The 19,926-nt window shown below is 41.5% G+C and overlaps 1 protein-coding gene and 1 non-coding gene across 7 annotated transcripts in view; both read right to left on the bottom strand.

The window, feature by feature from the left end:
- The window catches only part of LOC128686065 (protein rolling stone), a 483,046-nt gene that overhangs the window by 10,205 nt on the left and 452,915 nt on the right, over positions 1–19,926 (bottom strand). For 5 of the 6 annotated variants that reach the window (XM_053772714.2, XM_070083400.1, XM_070083401.1 and 2 more), the window contains 2 exons: positions 17,882–17,963; positions 8,717–8,994 (listed from right to left, as the gene is read on the bottom strand). In XM_053772714.2, coding sequence (XP_053628689.1) covers positions 8,717–8,994; positions 17,882–17,963 — 360 coding nt within the window. Of the gene's footprint in view, positions 1–8,703; positions 8,995–17,881; positions 17,964–19,926 lie in introns of all 6 variants that reach the window. The other variant, XM_053772713.2, reaches the window with a different exon arrangement.
- TRNAL-UAG (transfer RNA leucine (anticodon UAG)) lies at positions 1,086–1,167 on the bottom strand. Its single transcript has one exon. It is a non-coding gene; the product is annotated as a tRNA-Leu (tRNA).

Here is a 19,926-nt window from a genome sequence, read left to right on the forward strand (position 1 = left end):
AACATAACTTTGCTCCTGTAGCTACAAATTGGTAATTATAAACACACACACACACACACACACACACACACACACACACACACACACACACACACAACACGTCTATGTGCCACAAGAAATCCACAGTGCATTTTTGTCAGTGTATTATTCCTACTCTGTGATTCTTTCTATTTTTTATTTTATTTGCTTTCCATCACAGCCAAAAGCAATAATTGTTTTACCTCTATCAACAGCGTCCTTCTATAACTTAGAGTAATTTCCATTCTCTAATTTCTTGACTAATATTGGCTCTAATAGTGAATTCTTTACTGTGTTGTTATATTTCTACATAATATATTTAATACGTTAATTTTACTCCAGATCTTCTATATGAATAATTTCCTTTTATCTGTTAAGACAGAACTCACATAAAACTCACTGCTACAGAACAGGCAAACTTTTCTTTTCCCAGGATGAGATTCCTAACGTTTGTTCTCCCTTTAATATATTTTTTTCTCTGTGTAGTAATAATAGTAGTAATGGTAGAAGTAGTAGTAGTAGTTGTTGTTGTTGTTGTTACTAGTTTTCAAAGGCACTTGCTGATAGACACTTGGCCTTTTCTTTTATTTTTCCTTTGTGTGTTTGTTTGTGTATGTACTCGCCTCTTTGTGGTTGTAGGGGATCGATTTACAGCTCCTTGCTGGTCACTACTAGAAAACAAGACTCACGAAATCGTAATGACACGATTGCAAACAAACCATACCACGGGTGGGGTTTGAACCCGCGGTCAGAGTCCCAAACCCCAGACCGTCGAGTTAGCCACTGGGGCCAGCTAGTTTCAATAAGATTAGTCCAACTAGGTATATTTCTACACCATAGGAAGGTTAGCATAGGCACCACTGTGTCCACAAATGCAAGTTTTTACAGACGAATCTCCCGCTAGCATGGCCGTGACGAACTCTAGCTCAAGTCCCCTCAAAGCCGTCAACATGACTCACGAAATCGTAATGACACGATTGCAATCAAACCATACCACGGGTGAGGTTTGAATAAGCGGTCAGAGTGTCTCAAAACTCCAGACCGTCGCGTTAGCCACGAAAACAACTTGGCAGTGGTGGGATTCGAACCCACGCCTCCTGAGAGACTGGAGCCTAAATCCAGCGCCTTAGACCACTCGGCCACACTACCTGCTCTTGTAACTGTGTGTGCGTATGTACTCGCTTATTTGTGGTTGCATGGGTCGATTCATAGCTCCTGGCCCCGCCTCTTCCCTGGTCACTACTAGGTCCACTCTCTCCCTTTCCCATGAGATTTATCGAACCTCTTCTTAAAGCTATGAATTCAATTCAATTCAAGTTTATTCTCTATAAGGGTTACAATGTGGGGTTTACAGGTTTTGGGTATTGTGTGGTTTACATGTTATAAAATACTAATTACAGAGGGGGCCACTAGGACACCTTGCATGGCTAGGCATTTCGAGCAGACTTAGATTAATTCTTAACATTAAATCCTTACAGATTATGGTATTAAGGCTAAGTGACTACATCATAATTTGTGAGTTTAGCAATGTGAATGCTTTTGTTTTGGCACAATACAAGGTGTCTATATTGGAGTATCATAGGCAAACTTGTGACTAGTTAGGATTTATTATTTTAAAATTAAGATTAGTATTTCTGGGTTTATAGTCAGTGGGTGAGTGAGTGTAATTGTGAACCACCAGGTGGTTATCATGTAGTTAGTTGTCGGGGTGGATCAGGGAGATAAGATGTTTTCTAACTGTAGTTTTGAAAGTGATGAATGTGTCTGCAGTTCTAGAGTTTTCAGACAGGGTGTTCCGGATTTTAGGTCCTTTGAAATACATTGAATTTTTGTAAAGGTTTAGTCGAACACGGGAAATGTCATAGAGATGTTTGTGTCTGGTGTTATGCCTGTGGATCCTGTCACAACTATCAAGAAAGCGTTTCAGGTCAAGGTTAATATTGGAATTTAAGGTCCTGTAAATATAGATTGCACAGTAGTAAGTGTGGATGTTCTGAACAGGGAGTAAGTTTAGATCTATGAAGAGTGGGGGGGGGGGGTGTTGCCAGGGATGGGATTTAGTGATTATTCTTACTGCAGCTATTTGTTGGGTTATTATTGGCTTTAGGTGTGTTGCTGCAGTTGAACCCCAAGCACAGATAGCATAGGTGAGGTATGGATATATGAGTGAATGGGATAGTGTGAGAAGGGCAGTTTGCGGCACGTAGTATCATATCTTGGAGAGGATCCCCACCGTTTTGGATACTTTCTTGTTATGTGTTGGATATGGGTGCTGAAATTTAGGTTGTTGTCGAGGTATAGGCCAAGGAATTTGCCCTCATTATGTCTGGCAATTAGAGTGTTGTCGATCTTAATGTTAAGCTGCGCAGCACCTGCTCTGCTACCAAACATAATATAGTAGGTTTTGCCAGTGTTAAGTGTAAGTTTACTGGCTGTCATCCAAGTCGATATTTTGAGCAGTTCCTCGTTAACAATGGTGTTGAGAGTGGCAAGATTAGGGTGGGAGATGACATAAGTCGTGTCGTCAGCAAAGAGAATGGGTTTCAGGTGTTGGGATATGTTTGGAAGATCATTGATGTAAATGAGGAAGAGCAGGGGTCCAAGGACACTTCCCTGCGACACTTCCCTGGCCGTATTGATGAGGCTGTCTTTAATGGTGACATACTGATACCTATTAGAAAGGTAGGATTTAAAATATGCAAGCGCATGGCCTCTTATACCATAGTGGTCAAGTTTGTGGAGTAGGATGCCGTGGTCTACTGTGTCAAACGCTTTTCTTAGGTCAATAAAAACTCATAGCCGATATTCCTTATTTTCCAATGCTGTGTAAAGCAGGTCTAGCATTTTTATAATTGCATCATTAGTGCTTTTATTTTTCCTGAATCCAAATTGGCAGGGGTTGAGTATGTTTTGTGACATTATAAATGAATATAGGCTCCTGTGCACGAGTTTCTCGAAGATTTTGGATAGCAATGGTAAGTTTGATATTGGCCTATAGTTGTTTACGTCTGTAGGGTCACCACCTTCATGTATTGGTGTAACCCTTGCTGTCTTGAGTAGTGTCGGGAAAGTGCTAGTTTCTAGTGACTTAATAAAGAGTAATGTAATAGCATGAGAAAGGACATGGGCCACTCGCTTGTACAATAATGGTGGGACGTGAGACATATTCCCCGAGTTATTTTTAAGTGACTTTATGATCGCGGTGACTTCCGTGGGCTCAGTTGGTACAAGATAGAAGGAATCTGGGAAATTCCCATCTAGATAGTCCCCGGCACGGGCATTGGTACGTGGGATTTTACTGGCGAGATTAGATCCTATGTTTGAGAAGAAGTCGTTTATCTTGTTAGCTGTATCAGTGGGATGCAGTGGTGTTTCATGAGGCTTAGTTAGAACAATATTCTTGTTTTTTTTTTCAGTTTGTGGGTCCCCAGAATCTGGGAAAGTGTTTTCCAGGTCTTTTTTATATCTCCTCGTGTCAGTGAATCTGTTGGAGTAGTATAGTTGTTTGGCTTTCTTTATTAATTGGGTGAGAACTGATGAATAGTGTTTAAGAATATCTTTGTGTATTAAGCCCTGTCTATATTGCTTTTCATATTGGTGTTTCTTATCAATGGATTTCAGAATGCTGCTGGTTAGCCATGGGCAACCAAGCCGTTTATTCGTGATCTGTTTCGTTTTTATAGGACAATGTTGTGAAGTCTAAGTATTTTGTTAAGAAAAATGTCTGTCCAATCGTCAATACCATTGGCATTGGAGAATTCTGTAGGCCAGTCAACAGTCTCTAGGTCTGCTGTGAAATTCCTTATTGAGGCCTCGTCATGGAGTCTAAATGAAACTTTGTTGTATTCGAGCGGTGGCTTACTAATGTTTGTTAAGAGGAAGGTTGGGTAGTGGTCAGTAGTGCTGTCTGTGATTATCCCTGATTTAAGGGGGGCTAGTATATTGGTCCGTATGTGGTCTATTATGGTTGCACTTGTCTCAGTCAGCCTGGTTGGTTTAGTTATTGTTGGTATGAGAAGTGTGTTGTTCATATTGTTGATGAAATCAGTTACAGTCTGAACATGTGGCAGGCCAAGGTTGATATTGAAGTCTCCAGCTAAGAGGTGGTGCTTGTTCATTTGTCTGTTTGTTATTAGTGACTTTAGATTCTCACTGAAGTTTGGGATGTTTGTGTGGGGTATCCGGTATATGGCACCGATTGTTATAGGCGTCTTGAGGTTTTTTACAGTAAAATTAGCAAAAATGTATTCCCCATATTCATCACTAAAGCAATTAGTGCTAATACAAGATAGTTGGTTAGAGTAATAAATTGCAGTACCACCCCCAACTTGGTATGGTCTGCAGTTGTGGATTGCTGTGTATCCTGGTAGTGGGTAGGTATCAATTGTGTCCTGCTTAAGCCAGGTCTCAGTAAGAATAATGCAGGAGAAGGGTGTCTTTAGTGACTCAAGGAGTGCCAGGAGGTCATCATAGTGTTTGCTTAAGGACCTGATGTTGTAGTTAAGAACTGATAGACTTTGAGCAGTGTTCAGGATAGTGCTGGCTTGTGATGCTGTGTAATAAAGGCAGTTACTTTCCAATAAGTTTTGATTGTGTATTAGATTATGGAGGTTTAGATCAGGGTCAACGTGATCATTCATCTTTTAGGTTTAAATAGTGGTTGTTTATATCCTGTATTATGTGGTGAGTTCTAATACTGATTTCTGTAGTGGTGGGAGGTTTGGACAAGTATATCGCTAAAGCACTTTGGTCACATAGAGTATACCCACTAATAAACATAATGAAATTGATATTGTCTATGTGTTGTGCTAGAATGAGCTAAAGTACAACTAGGTATAAACTAATAATATTAAAAAAAATTACAAGTGGCACCAGACTCACTCTTGTATTGAGCTAGAATGAGCTAAAGTACAACTAGGTATAGTTTAGGTGTTGTCTATGTATTGAGCTAGAATGAGCTAAGGTACAACTAGGTATAGTTAGTTTAGGTGTTGTCTATGTATTGAGCTAGAATGAGCTAAGGTACAACTAGGTATAGTTAGTTTAGGTGTTGTCTATGTATTGAGCTAGAATGAGTTAAAGTACAACTAGGTATAAACTTATAATATAAAAATACAAATTAAAATGGTACTTGCAATTGCACTAGGGTCTGATATAGGTTGTATGGATCCTGCCTCCACTACATCGCTTCCCAAACTATTCCACTTCCTGACTACTCTGTGACTGAAGAAATACTTCCTAACATCCCTGTGATTCATCTGTGCGTGTGTGTGTGTGTGTTTGCGTGTGTGTGTGTGTGTTTGCGTGTGTGTGTATGTATTGGAAAGGATAGTAAAAAAACTCTTTTCAATTAGAGTAGCTGACCAATGGAATCCTTTTAAAGAGGAAATAACAAGTGTTACATCCAGTGGAAGTTTAAAGAAAGTATATATAAACAGAGTATTGAAGAGGGACACCACAAGCACAAGACTGCTTAAGTAACTATGAATAGGCAATCACACACACACACACACACACACACACACACACACACACACACACACACACACACACACACACACACACACACACACACACACACCTGAGGTATGGAAGACGGCAAATGTAGTTCCCATTTTTAAAAAAGGAGACAAAAAACAGGCACTAAACTACAGACCAGTGTCACTGACGTGTATAGTACACAGTCATGGAGAAGATTATCAGGAGGAGAGTGGTGGAGCACCTGGAACGGAACAAAAGTGCAAATGACAACCAGCACAGTTTCATGGAAGGAAAATCCTGTGTCACAAACCTTCTGGAATTTTATAATAAAGTAACAGAAGTAAGACACGAGAGAGAGGGGTGGGTTGATTGCATCTTCTTGGACTGCAAGAAGGCCTTCGACACAGTTCCTCACAAGAGATTAGTGCAGAAACTAGAGGATCAGGCGCGTATAACGGGAAGGGCACTTCAATGGACCAGAGAATACCTGACAGGGAGGCAACAACGAGTCATGGTGCGTGATGAGGTATCACAGTGGGCACCTGTGACGAGCGGGGTCCCACAGGGGTCGGTCCTAGGACCAGTGCTATTTTTGGTATACGTTAATGACATGATGGAAGGGATAGGCTCAGAGGTGTCCCTGTTCGCAGATGTTGTGAAGTTAATGAGGAGAATTAAATCAGATGAGGATCAGGCAGACCTTCAAAGAGACCTGGACAGGCTGGACACGTGGTCCAGCAACTGGCTTCTCGAATTCAACCCTGCCAAATGCAAAGTCATGAAGATTGGAGAAGGGCAAAGAAGACCGCAGACGGAATATAAGCTAGGTGGCCAACGACTGCAAACCTCGCTCAAGGAGAAAAATCTTGGCGTGATTATAACATCGAAAATGTCTCCGGAAGCACACATCAACCAGATAACTGCTGCAGCATGTGGGCGCCTGGCAAACCTGAGATTAGCATTCCGATACCTAAGTAAGGAATCTTTCAAGACACTGTACACCGTGTAAGTCAGGCCCATACTGGAGTATGAAGCACCAGTTTGGAACCCGCACCGGGTCAAGCACGTTAAGAAATTAGAGAAAGTGCAAAGGTTTGCGACAAGGTTAGTTCCAGAGCTAAGGGGAATGTCCTACGAAGAAAGGTTGAGGGAAATCGGCCTGACGACACTGGAGGACAGGAGGGATAGGGGAGACATGATAACGACATACAAAATACTGCGTGGAATAGACAATGTAGACAGAGACAAGATGTTCCAGAGAGGGGACACAGAAACAATGGGTCACTCTTGGAAGCTGAAGACTCAGATGAGTCACAGGGATGTTAGGAAGCAATTCTTCAGTCATAGAGTGGTCAGGAAGTGGAACAGTCTGGCGAGAGATGTAGTGGAGGCAGGAACCATACATAGCTTTAAAACGAGGTATGATAAAGCTCATGGAGCAGGGAGAGAGAGGACCTAATCGTGTTCAGTGAAGAGGCGGGGCCAGGAGCTGAGTCTCGACCCCTGCAACTACAATTAGGTGAGTACAATTAGGTGAGTACATGGTATTTGATGAGGTATCACAGTGGGCGCCTATGAGGAGCGGAGTCCCACAGGGGTCAGTCCTAGGACCAGTGCAATTTTTGGTATACGTTAATGACATGATGGAAGGGATAGACTCAAGTGTCCCTGTTCGCAGATGATGTGAAGTTAATGAGGAGAATCAAATCAGATGAGGATCAGGCAGGACTGCAAAGAGACCTGGACAGGCTGAACACGTGGTCCAGCAACTGGCTTCTCGAATTCAACCCCAATGAGATGTAGTCAAGGCAGGATCCATTTATAGCTTTAAGAAGAGGTATGATAAAGCTCATGGAGCAGGGAGAGTGACCCAGTAGCGGCCAGTGAAGAGGCGGGGCCAGGAGCTATGAATCGATCCCAGCAACCACAACTAGGTGAGTACAACTGGGTGAGTACATCCACACCCACCCACACACACACACATACACACACACACACTCACATACACACACACACCCACATACACACACACACGCACCCACATACACACACACACACACACATACACACACACAGGAAGTGGACCCAGAAGCGACCAGCGAAGAGGCGGAGCCAGGAGCTGTGAATCGACCCCTGCAACCACATATAGGTGGGTACACACACACACACACACACACACATATCTCGCTCATTAAACCTTTAGTTACAGTTCCTATGATGAAGACCCGATCAGTAGTATCAAGAAAATAATCCAAAAATAATTCAAGACAGCAGAAAATTTTCCAGGACAAAATAAATTAATCGAGGACAACAGAAAATAATCAAAGGCAATGAAAAATAATCCAAGATAACATAAAATAATTCAAACCAGAGTAAAATAATTCAAGACAGCAGAAAATTTTCTAAGACAAAACAAAGTAATCGAAAACAAGAGAAACTAATCCAAGATAACAAAGGAATCCAAAACAGGAGAATCAATCCAAGACAACAGAAAATAATCTAAGACAGAAAATAATCTAAAACAACATAAAATAATCCAAGACAACAGGAAATATTCCAAGACAACATAAAATAATTTAAGACAACAGGAAACAATCCAAAACAACAGGAATTAATCTAAGATGACGGAAACTAATCAAAGGTAACAGAAAATAAACCAAGATAACATAAAATAATCCAAAACAACAAAATAATCCAAGACAACAGAATAATCCAAGACAGCAAATAAATCCAAGACAGCAAAAAGTATTCCAAAACATTGGAGAATAATTCAAGATAACAGAAAATAATCAAGGACAATAGAAAATAATCAAGGACATAATAAAACAATCCAAGATAACAGGAAACAATACAAGACAACAGAAAATAATTCAAGATAGTTTATCCAAGACAACAGCAAATGACCAAAGATAGAAAACACTCTAAGACAACAGAAAACAAGACAGAGAATAATCCAAGGCAGTATCTGCTTGAGTAACAGCAACAGCAGCTGTAATAGTAGTAGTAGCAGTAGTAGTAATAATAGTAGTAGTGGTAGTAGCTAGTCGTAATAGTAGCAGTAGCAGTTAGTCGTAACAGTAATAGTAGTAATAGCAATAGTTGCATTTACAGAGTACTTTAACCGTGTAGCTCAATCAGCAATTAGGCCAATGAAGTAATTATATTCAACACACACACAATAAAAACAAAAATAAAATCACATACAACAGAACAGCACCTGCATGAGGGGACTGAAGGCGCCGCAGCAGATGATAAAAGGCAGAGTGACGCTCAGATTGTCCCAGTCTACAATGGGGTAGATGGCACTCTTGCCGTCTGGCGTAGTACCCCCCACCGCCCAGTAGATGAGGGTGAAGACGAGGTAGACGATCATGAAGCACAAGGGGATGTAGAAGTGGAGGATCCTCAGTGGGGACGCTACCACCCACAGGTCGACCAACACATACACTGAGTTGATGATGTGAACCTCAGCGTTGAGAGCAGTCACGGGATAGACTGTGGGCACGAGAGAGAGAAAATTTGTCTATTTTTTTTTTAATTAAGGAATTGGGAACACTCGCAGTGTGCAGGTACTCTATTGCGTGATATGTATGGGACCACTCAGCAGTGTGCGGCTGTCCTGTTCTATTATAGTTATACTAAGGGAACACCTCATGTGTACAATTACCTTATTCTCACCTAACCTAACTTATTCTATGATACTTGAATTGTGGACACACCCGAAGAGTGCGGTTACGTTATTTTATAATTACATTGTAGGAACACCCTCTTCTATACTAGTTATATTGAGACCATACCTACAGCACGTAGCTACTTTATTATATTCGTGGGAACACCCGCAGTGTGTGGGTGTAGGAAAATGTGTGTCCCCTAGTTATTTTCCAGTACACAGGATGCGTTACGTACGTAAAGTAATGAAATCTGTTATGCATCAGTAAGACTTAAGTAAGGTGATGTAGATATCAAGTATTCCACTCTAAGCTCAGTAGGAACTGAAAGTTTGCCTTCCTTTGTGAGTATTTCAAGAATGCTCGCGGACGTGGGGTATGTTCAGGTTATTACCTATTTGTAATTACCTATTTATAGCAAAAGGAACAGAGTTATGCTCGTGGTGTCTCGTCTTTAATACTCTGTTCAACATATGGTTTTTTTTTTATTTCACTAGTTGCAGAACTTACTAATTCATCCTTTAATACATTCCATTAGTCAACCATTTTATTTGACAAGGAAATTTTTTGATCCTTTACACATTACTTTTTCCTCAATTTGTAATGGTGGTCCCCGGTTAATACTGTTGCAGGAACTAAGATTTTTTTTTTTATTTACTCTTACAAGTCCATTCAAGACCTTATATGTGGTTATCAAGTCTTTTCATTTCCCATCACCAATCATGAACATCTATGTTATCAACCTTTCATCTTAGTTCACATTGCTAAACTCTGGCAGATATTTTATAACCTTTCTTTGAACATTTTCTAACTTATGTTTTTTTTTCAGGTGTTGCCACTACACAATCTCTACATATTCCAGTTTTGGGCTAATATAAATACATTTCTTAATATTTGAAAGCAATTTTATAGTTTGTCAGTGTAGTATATGAGTTGGTCACAATTTAATTTACATGATCTTCAGGTAATTTTTATTTTGCTAATAAGTACTCCTAGAAATCTTTCTATGTCTAATGCTTTCGTTATTCAGTCACGGAGTTTACATTCTTCATATGACCTGATTTCATTTTCTGCTATTCCATTTACATGGCATTTACAATAAATTCCATCATCCATCATTCCATGTGCCCAGTATATTCTGATTATTAATTTTACATAAGATTTTGTATAATCTGCAAACACATCCATATATTTCATATTCCTTCTAGAAAACCATTTATATAAATTAGAAACATTACTGTGACATTTACAGAACCTTGTGGCAGTCAATCTATAACTTCCTCTATCTACATATTCCTCTCAAGTCTCTCACCCATTGTAAAAGTTTACCTTTAATTTCTACTATATTTTACAGTTTTCGAAAAGACTTCCATTCCAGTCTCCTTGAATCTCTGGAAAGCTTCTCTTCTTATACTGATTCCAAATCCTACCTTTTCTTCATAGCTCTCCAACATTTTCCATTAAACCATTTTTCATTATTCCATCTCATATTCCCCTTCTAAATAAGCAGTTGAATTCCATTTCCTATACACTACAGACCTCTTAAAACAGATTATTTACATCTATTCTTTGTAGAATATTATTACATTTAACCTTCGTAAAATACTATTATAATCTAACAGTTCCTGTTTATGGATTTCATTTTAATCCCGTAATTCATACTTCACTACATTTATTATTTCCAGTAGAACAAGATCATTCTTTCCAAGTTAAAGTAGATCATGTTGAAAATTTCCTCCGCTGTTTGAGTCAACATTTACTCTAACATTGACGGTGTGTTGCTGCTTCTGTCTTGTCGCTTCATTTATATGTCGATGCATAAAACAAAACATTATAATGAGGAAACTTATTGACCGATGACCATTTATTTGCAGTCGTAGTCTTATAGGCTGCCAGACTGATTTCTTTGTATTTAAAAGTTTTTAAGTACAATAGCTTTTTCTTTATCAGAGTTACGTTTTATCAATAGTTCACCAAGGATTTTATTCAATCATTCATTTATCCTATCGAACTCTTCTCTTTCCCAAGAATTATTCAATGTTTAGTTATATATATATTAACTACTAACAGTTTATCATTATTTTGTACTCTTATCTCTAACATTTCAACATTTTCAGAATTTTGTAGTTCAATAACTTGAACCGAGTCTTTTATCAACATTTCCTCCTGGTGTCTTCTCTGCTACAAGTCTCTTCTACACACCGAGTAATTTCTAACACAACCTCATTTAACATATATCAAGTTTCTTTTCATTTATATCCCTAAGATTTAATCTTTTTGAAACTATTCTAATTATATTAGTACAATACTTCAAAAATGTATTATTGTCACTGTTTCCCTTTTTCTTATTTTTTTCAACACGATTTTCATCTGTCTTGTGTCGCTTCTCTGAAAAATCATTTGGTGGGTTTGTATATACCAGCAAATCTGTAAAAAAAAATTGATCTTCCTCACTTCACCCTGACTCAACCTCTAATCAATATTTATATAATCTTTTATTTTCATAGTATCCGCCTTTGAAATATCTTGTCTGATTTGCATATCCACATAACCTTCCAGTTCACTGAAATCCTTAACTTTTTTTTTGTAAATTCTTCCATAAGTTTAATGTGTAAATATTATTTTCAGTGGCCTATGCTTGTCTTTTACATTTTTTTTTTAATATACTTATGTAATACTTTATTTTCTTCAAAACTGAATCCACAATGCATTTTGGCATCCCATTTCGTGGTTGATTTTTTCTTTTTGACTCTTTTCATTCGTGATTTATTTCATTTCCATCACAGCCAAAAATCAGTAACTGTTTTATCTCTATCAACAACGTCCCTCTGTAACGTAGAATTATTTGCAAACTCCTTTTTAATTTTTTGGCTAATATTGGCTCTAGTAGTGAATTTTTTATTAATTCTATATGTTGTTCTGTGTGTGTGTGTGTGTGTGTGTGTGTGTGTGTGTGTGTGTGTGTGTGTGTGTGTGTGTGTGTGTGTGTGTGTGTGTGTGTGTGTAAAAGAGAGATAGAAAAAGAGGGAGGGATAGCGTGATGAAGCCTGCAAATCAGCCTTGCTTCGGCTTCTGTTGCGGAGAGGCTGCTACAGCTAATTACAAGGTTTGGAGAAGGTATAAGAGGCATCCCACTATCTATAACAGGAACCTGCACAGGCAAGCATGTTGGCAACTGAAAGAAGTCCAAAAGTGGGTCATCTCTAGATCGAAGGTTGAGACAAAAGGAAAACTAGCATCATGTACGGTGGGCTCCAGAACCTGGTTGTTCTTCGTCATACACCGACAAGGTTATTCACCTGATGAAATTATTCTACTTTTAAGTAGGCAGGATGGGACCGTCTCTAATAGCAGTCAAGAGAAAGCTGACCTCTTTGTTGAACATTTTGCTGACAAGATGCAAGTTCCTGTGTTAAAGTCGTCATAGGTGACAACAAGGCAGGATGAAGTGTCTCCTCCTTAAATCCCTGGAGTGGGCCCAGTGGGCCCAGATAAGATCAGCCCCAGGTAGCATCACCTCTAACTTGTATCTACTAGCATTGCCTAGCAGTGTAAATAGCTTTCTCTGTGGAAAGAGACAAATGTAGTCCCTGTTCACAAAAAGAAGAGCAGAGCGGAAATCAGCAACTACAGACGAGTGTCATTCCTGTCAGTTACTGGAAACATTCTTGACATAATAATCTCACAGCAGATGACAACGTTTTCGTTTACCACTCGTTTCTTTGTGATCATCAATATGATTCCAGAAAAGGATGAATGGATGAATCCAAGATCATGTGTGTAGTAACAGTGAACATTACTGGAGCTTTCGACAGAGTATGGGACCAGGGACTCTAAAACTGAAAACACTAGTAGTCGCTGGCTCTGCACAATGCCTTTTTAGTGATTACCTTCGAGATAGATCTCTAAGAGTAGTTCTCAGTGGGACAGAGTCAACAAGATACTTTATCAGTGTTAGTGTTCCACAGGGAAGTGTGCTTGGGAAATTGTTATGGAATGTCTACTTCAGTAACCTTCAACTCATCCCAGAATCCCATGCATATGAAAACGACTGTCCTCTGACATTTACTTATCCAAGAAAGGAAATGCCAACTGTTCTCAGTTACATTAATCACCAACTTACAGCTATATCAGCCTGGGGAAAACGATGGCAGGTTACATTTGCTTCTGAGAAAACACAAATGATAATGGTCTCTAGACACCATGTTGGTAATGCTATAGCAGTAGTAAGAATAAATGGGAGAGTGTCGAAACCTGAGGATGTAGTTAATATCCTAGGGGTGAAATTTGATTTCAAACTGTCTATGAAGAACCATGTAATAAGTCTCGCAAACAAGGCGGCCAGGAAGCTTACAGCACTTAGACGAATCTCGCATTTGCTCGATAGTAGAGGTTGCAAGACTCTGTACGAGGCACAAGTGCTCTCACACCTTGAGTATCCTCTACTTTCTTGGACTACCTGCACCTCCATCTCATCTACGACTTGCATTAATGTTGGTAGTATTACCAACAATATGTTAGGTAAAAGGACACAAGTGCAACTAATGTGACATTTTACTGTGGCAACGTTTCGCTCTCTAGGAGCTTTATCAAAGCTTAATAAAGCTTGATAAAGCTCCTAGAGAGCGAAACGTTGCCATCAAGCTTTATTAAGCTTTGATAAAGCTCCTGAAGAGCGAAACGTTGCCACAATAAAATGTCACATTAGTTGCACTTGTGTCCTTTTACCAAACATCTACTTCTTGACAGAATAGACTACAAAGCAACACGACTCATCTCTCGTCTGTACTCGGCTTGGACAGATCTGAAATTTCAGCAGATCCTTCAACATTTCTGTGTGCTGGAAGTGATCAAGGTCCCAGGACCGAAACGTTTTTCTAATATGTCCTAGTGTTTCCTCACGTGTCTTTTTAAACTAATTTGTCGGTACCTATTACCAAAGTTTATACCATACTGTTATGTACAAGTCCATTGTTGTCAAGGTCCCACAGAATTCTTGGCTTCATATCTAGAAGTATAAATAATAGAAGTCCCCAGGTTGTTCTTCAACTCTATATATCCTTGGTTAGACCTCATTTACACTATGCTGCTCAGTTCTGGTCACCATATTACAGAATGGATATAAATGCACTGGAAAACGTATAGAGGAGGATGACAAAGATGATCCCATGTATCAGAAATCTTCCTTATGAGGATAGACTGAGGGCCCTGAATCTGCACTCTCTCGAAAGGCGTAGAATTAAGGGGAGGATATGATCGAGGTGTATAAATGGAAAACAGGAATAAATAAATGGGATGTAAATAGTGTGCTGAAAATTTTCAGCCAAGACAGGACTCGCAGCAATGGTTTCAAGTTGGAAAAATTCAGATTCAGGAAGGATATAGGAAAGCACTGGTTTGGTAATAGAGTCGTGGATGAGTGGAACAAACTCCCGAGTACAGTTATTCAGGCTAAAACGTTGTATAGTTTTAAAAATAGGTTAGATAAATACATGAGTGGGTGTGGGTGGGTGTGAGTTGGACCTGACTAGCTTGTGCTGCTGGGTCTGGTGCTGTGCCCCTTCCCTGAGTGGAGTTGACCAGACTGGGTGGGTAATTGGGCTAATCCGGGGGGGGACATGAACCTGCTCCGCATGGGTCAGTAGGTCTGTTGCAGTGTTCCTTCTTTCTTATGTTATGTTCTTGGCTCCATTTCGTGATCAGCGAGAAGAGAACTTCTTCACAACAAGACGGGCAGCAAACTACACTCTGGCTGCACTCTTCTCCACATGACTTCATCTGAGATCATTTATTCCTAGGATGACTCTAGTCTGGAACATGTTCGTACAACATAATGACATCGATGAAATAAAGTCAGTAACCAGATGAAATCGCTGCCCCAAATATGTCTCCAGCTCCACCATATTCCTTATTTGTTTGTCTCATAATAAAAAGGTTTTCATGTGATCTGAAATAACAGCTCTGAGCTTGTAAATTAACGAAAGAACCTAACCCTGCAAAACTTGTGTTAGAGAGAGAGGGGGGAGTGAGAGAGAGAGAGAGAGAGATGGAGAGGGAGAGATGGAGAGGAAAGAGAGAGGGGGTGAGAGGGTGAGAGAGAGAGGGAGGGAGAGGGAGAGAGAGAGAGAAATGGAGAGAGAGAGATGGAGAGGGAGAGATGGAGAGGAAAGAGAGAGAGAGAGAGGGGTGAGAGAGAGAGGGGGTGAGAGGATGAGAGACAGAGAGAGAGAGAGAGAGAGGGTGAGAGGGAGAGAGGGAGGAGGGGAGAGAGAGAGAGAGAGAGAGAGAGAGAGAGAGAGAGAGAGAGAGAGAGAGAGAGGAAAGAGAGAGAGGAGAGGAAAGAGAGAGGGTGAGAGAGGGAGAGAGAGAGAGAGAGGAGGGGAGAGAGAGAGAGAGGGGGTGAGAGGGTGAGAGAGAGAGAGAAAGCGAGAGTGGCACCAGCCGCTGGATGAATCCAAAGTCAGCTGTGTGGTAGCACTGGAAAATTGCTGGTGCTTTCGACCGGGTGTGGCACCAGGGCCTCTTAGCAAAACTTCAAGCACTGGGAATTGCAGGCTCTACGCTATGTCTCCTCAGTGATTACCTTCATGGTAGATCTCTGAGGGTAGTTCTCAATGGAACGGAATCAGCAAGACATCCTATTGGGGCAAGTGTTCCACAAGGAAGATTGCTGGGACCATTGTTATGGAATGTCTACTTCAACGACATTTTTCATCTCATCCCAGAATCCCATGCATATGCAGATGACTGTACACTGACATTAACTTATCCAAGAGAAGAAATGCCAACTGCTCTAAGCTACATCAATCACCAGCTAAGAGCTATATCAGCTTGGGGAAATAGATGGCAAGTAACATCTGCACCTGAGAAAACGCAAATGATGATGGCCTCTAGGCACCATGATGGTAATGCTGGTGCAGTAGTAAGGATGAATGGGAGGATGTTGGCACCTGGAGAAGAAGTTCATATCCTTGGGGTGAAATTTGACTCCAAACTAACCATGAAGAACCATGTTGTAAATCTTGCAAACAAGGCAGCCAGGAAGCTTACAGCACTTCGCCGTATCTCGCATCTGCTTGACAGTAGGGGTTGAAAGATTCTGTACGAGGCACAAGTACGCTCACACCTTGAGTATGCTCCACTTTCTTGGTTTGCCTGCCCCCCTTCCCTCTCATCTGCGACTGCTTGACAGAGTAGAGAACAGAGCAAGACGTCTCATCTCTCGCCTGGACCAGTCCTGGATAAATCTGTCATTTCAGCAGAGCCTTCAACATAGGAGGGATGTGGGTGGCCTTAGTGTTATGTACAAGGTCAATATTGTCAAAGTACCACACTTGGATCCACTTCGAGGACAGCGTGAAACAAGCTTTTATGCCACAAGACGGGCAGAAAGCAGCAACTTCACTCTGGCTGTACCCTTCTCCAGAACATCACTCCATCTGAGATCATATATACCCAGGATGACTCGAGTATGGAACACATTCGTACAGCATAATGATGTCAACGAGATAAAGTCAGTTGATCAAATGAAAATGCTGGCCCATAGATGGCTCCAACTTCATCCTGTTCCCTACTTGTATGTCTCATAACAATAAAAATGCTTTCAAATGAGCTGATGTAGGTAACAGCTCTAAGCTTGCCAATAAAGTTAGGAATCCTTAGCCTAACCTTGTCAAACCCTGTGTAAAGAGCGAGAGAGAGAGAGAGAGAGAGAGAGAGAGAGAGAGAGAGAGAGAGAGAGAGAGAGAGAGAGAGAGAGAGAGAGAGAAAGAAATATTTTGTGTGAACCCACAACTCATCCTGTGAGAGGCAGCGCAAAAAAAGAAATAAATTACAGAGGTCACATTGGGTCATTATCAGACTCTACTTGACATAGTTACATCGTTGTAAGCATTACAGTAATTTCATATATCACTTCATATTCATAATATAAACAACACAATTGGGAAATACAATCGTGAAAAAATCACGTATCATATATCAACTGATAACCTTGGTCATTATTATGTTACTGTCTCTACCTGGAACAGTTCATTTATCTGGCTGGTGCGAAATATGGATACAGACTCACGATTAAAGATATCATTAACATTGATAGGGTTTGTTTGAGCGTGTTTCTACATGGCTGGAGGTCTGGACACCAAGACATAACGTTCCGACAATTATTGACCTGAAGCACATCTAGTGTATAACCGACAATTATTGACCTGAAGCACATCTAGTGTATAACCGACAATTATTGACCTGAAGCACATCTGGTGTATAACCGACAATTATTGACCTGAAGCGCATCTGGTGTATAACTGACAATTATTGACCTGAAGCACATCTGGTGTATAACCGACAATTATTGACCTGAAGCGCATCTGGTGTATAACCGACAATTATTGACTTGAAGCACATCTGGTGTATAACCGACAATTATTGACTTGAAGCACATCTGGTGTATAACCGACAATTATTGACTTGAAGCACATCTGGTGTATAACCGACAATTATTGACTTGAAGCACATCTGGTGTATAACCGACAATTATTGACTTGAAGCACATCTGGTGTATAACCGACAATTATTGACTTGAAGCACATCTGGTGTATAACCGACAATTATTGACTTGAAGCACATCTGGTGTATAACTGACAAGTGTAAAATTTACAATGTTGAATATGAAACTAAACATCGAAGACTGGCATAAGAGGAGTGTTAGCGTGTACCTGGATCGTAGATGGCGGTCCAGTAGGCTGACGTGATGAGTAGAGCTGGAAGAAACACCAGGTTCTGGAGCGCCCACAAGACCTGCGAAGACTCTCTTGAAAATCTCTACGAAAATTATATCTCCTTAATCTAAATATCCTCAGTGTTAAAAAAAATTATACGACAAAATAACGCTTACTGACAAACTTCTTTTATATCCAGTACATAAATAACACGAGTGAAAAACGTGATTGTCACTATAATAATGCTTGGAAAATAATAAACCACTTCGTTATTAAAATATCAGATGGAGCGCACATGTTACATCAGAAAAGTTCGTATCATATATATAAACATGTGCCGTTCCAGTGTATCATTTTATATACCATGAGTCTGGCAGGAAAGCAACTACAAGGTATAAAACAATGCTGTGTTTATTTCAGGGAGAGCAAGCGACCACTTACACACCAGAGAGCAAGCGACCACTTACACACCAGAGAGCAAGCGACCACTTACACACCAGAGAGCAAGCGACCACTTACACACCAGAGAGCAAGCGACCGCTTACACACCAGAGAGCAAGCGACCACTTACACACCAGAGAGCAAGCGACCGCTTACACACCAGAGAGCAAGCGACCACTTACACACCAGAGAGCAAGCGACCACTTACACACCAGAGAGCAAGCGACCGCTTACACACCAGAGAGCAAGTGACCGCTTACACACCAGAGAGCAAGCGACCACTTACACACCAGAGAGCAAGCGACCGCTTACACACCAGAGAGCAAGCGACCACTTACACACCAGAGAGCAAGTGACCGCTTACACACCAGAGAGCAAGCGACCGCTTACACACCAGAGAGCAAGCGACCACTTACACACCAGAGAGCAAGCGACCGCTTACACACCAAGGAGCAAGCGACCGCTTACACACCAGAGAGCAAGCGACCACTTACACACCAGAGAGCAAGCGACCGCTTACACACCAGAGAGCAAGCGACCGCTTAAACACCAGAGAGAGAGCGCAAGCGACCACTTACACACCAGAGAGCAAGCGACCACTTACACACCAGAGAGCAAGCGACCGCTTACACACCAGAGAGAGAGCGCAAGCGACCACTTACACACCAGAGAGCAAGCGACCGCTTACACACCTGAGAGCAAGCGACCTCTTACACACCAGAGAGCAAGCGACCGCTTACACACCAGAGAGCAAGCGACCACTTACACACCAGAGAGCAAGCGACCGCTTACACACCAGAGAGCAAGCGACCACTTACACACCAGAGAGCAAGCGACCGCTTACACACCAGAGAGCAAGCGACCGCTTACACACCAGAGAGCAAGCGACCACTTACACACCAGAGAGCAAGCGACCGCTTACACACCAGAGAGCAAGCGACCGCTTACACACCAGAGAGCAAGCGACCACTTACACACCAGAGAGCAAGCGACCGCTTACACACCAGAGAGCAAGCAACCGCTTAAACACCAGAGAGAGAGCGCAAGCGACCACTTACACACCAGAGAGCAAGCGACCACTTACACACCAGAGAGCAAGCGACCGCTTACACACCAGAGAGAGAGCGCAAGCGACCACTTACACACCAGAGAGCAAGCGACCGCTTACACACCGGAGAGCAAGCGACCGCTTACACACCAGAGAGCAAGCGACCGCTTACACACCAGAGAGAGAGCACAAGCGACCACTTACACACCAGAGAGCAAGCGACCACTTACACACCGGAGAGCAAGCGACCGCTTACACACCAGAGAGAGAGCGCAAGCGACCACTTACACACCAGAGAGCAAGCGACCGCTTACACACCGGAGAGCAAGCGACCGCTTACACACCAGAGAGAGAGCGCAAGCGACCACTTACACACCAGAGAGCAAGCGACCACTTACACACCGGAGAGCAAGCGACCGCTTACACACCAGAGAGCAAGCGACCACTTACACACCAGAGAGCAAGCGACCGCTTACACACCAGAGAGCAAGCGACCGCTTACACACCAGAGAGCAAGTGACCGCTTACACACCAGAGAGCAAGCGACCGCTTA

This window comes from Cherax quadricarinatus, chromosome 9, assembly GCF_038502225.1.
Source record: "Cherax quadricarinatus isolate ZL_2023a chromosome 9, ASM3850222v1, whole genome shotgun sequence".
Lineage (NCBI taxonomy): Eukaryota > Metazoa > Arthropoda > Malacostraca > Decapoda > Parastacidae > Cherax > Cherax quadricarinatus.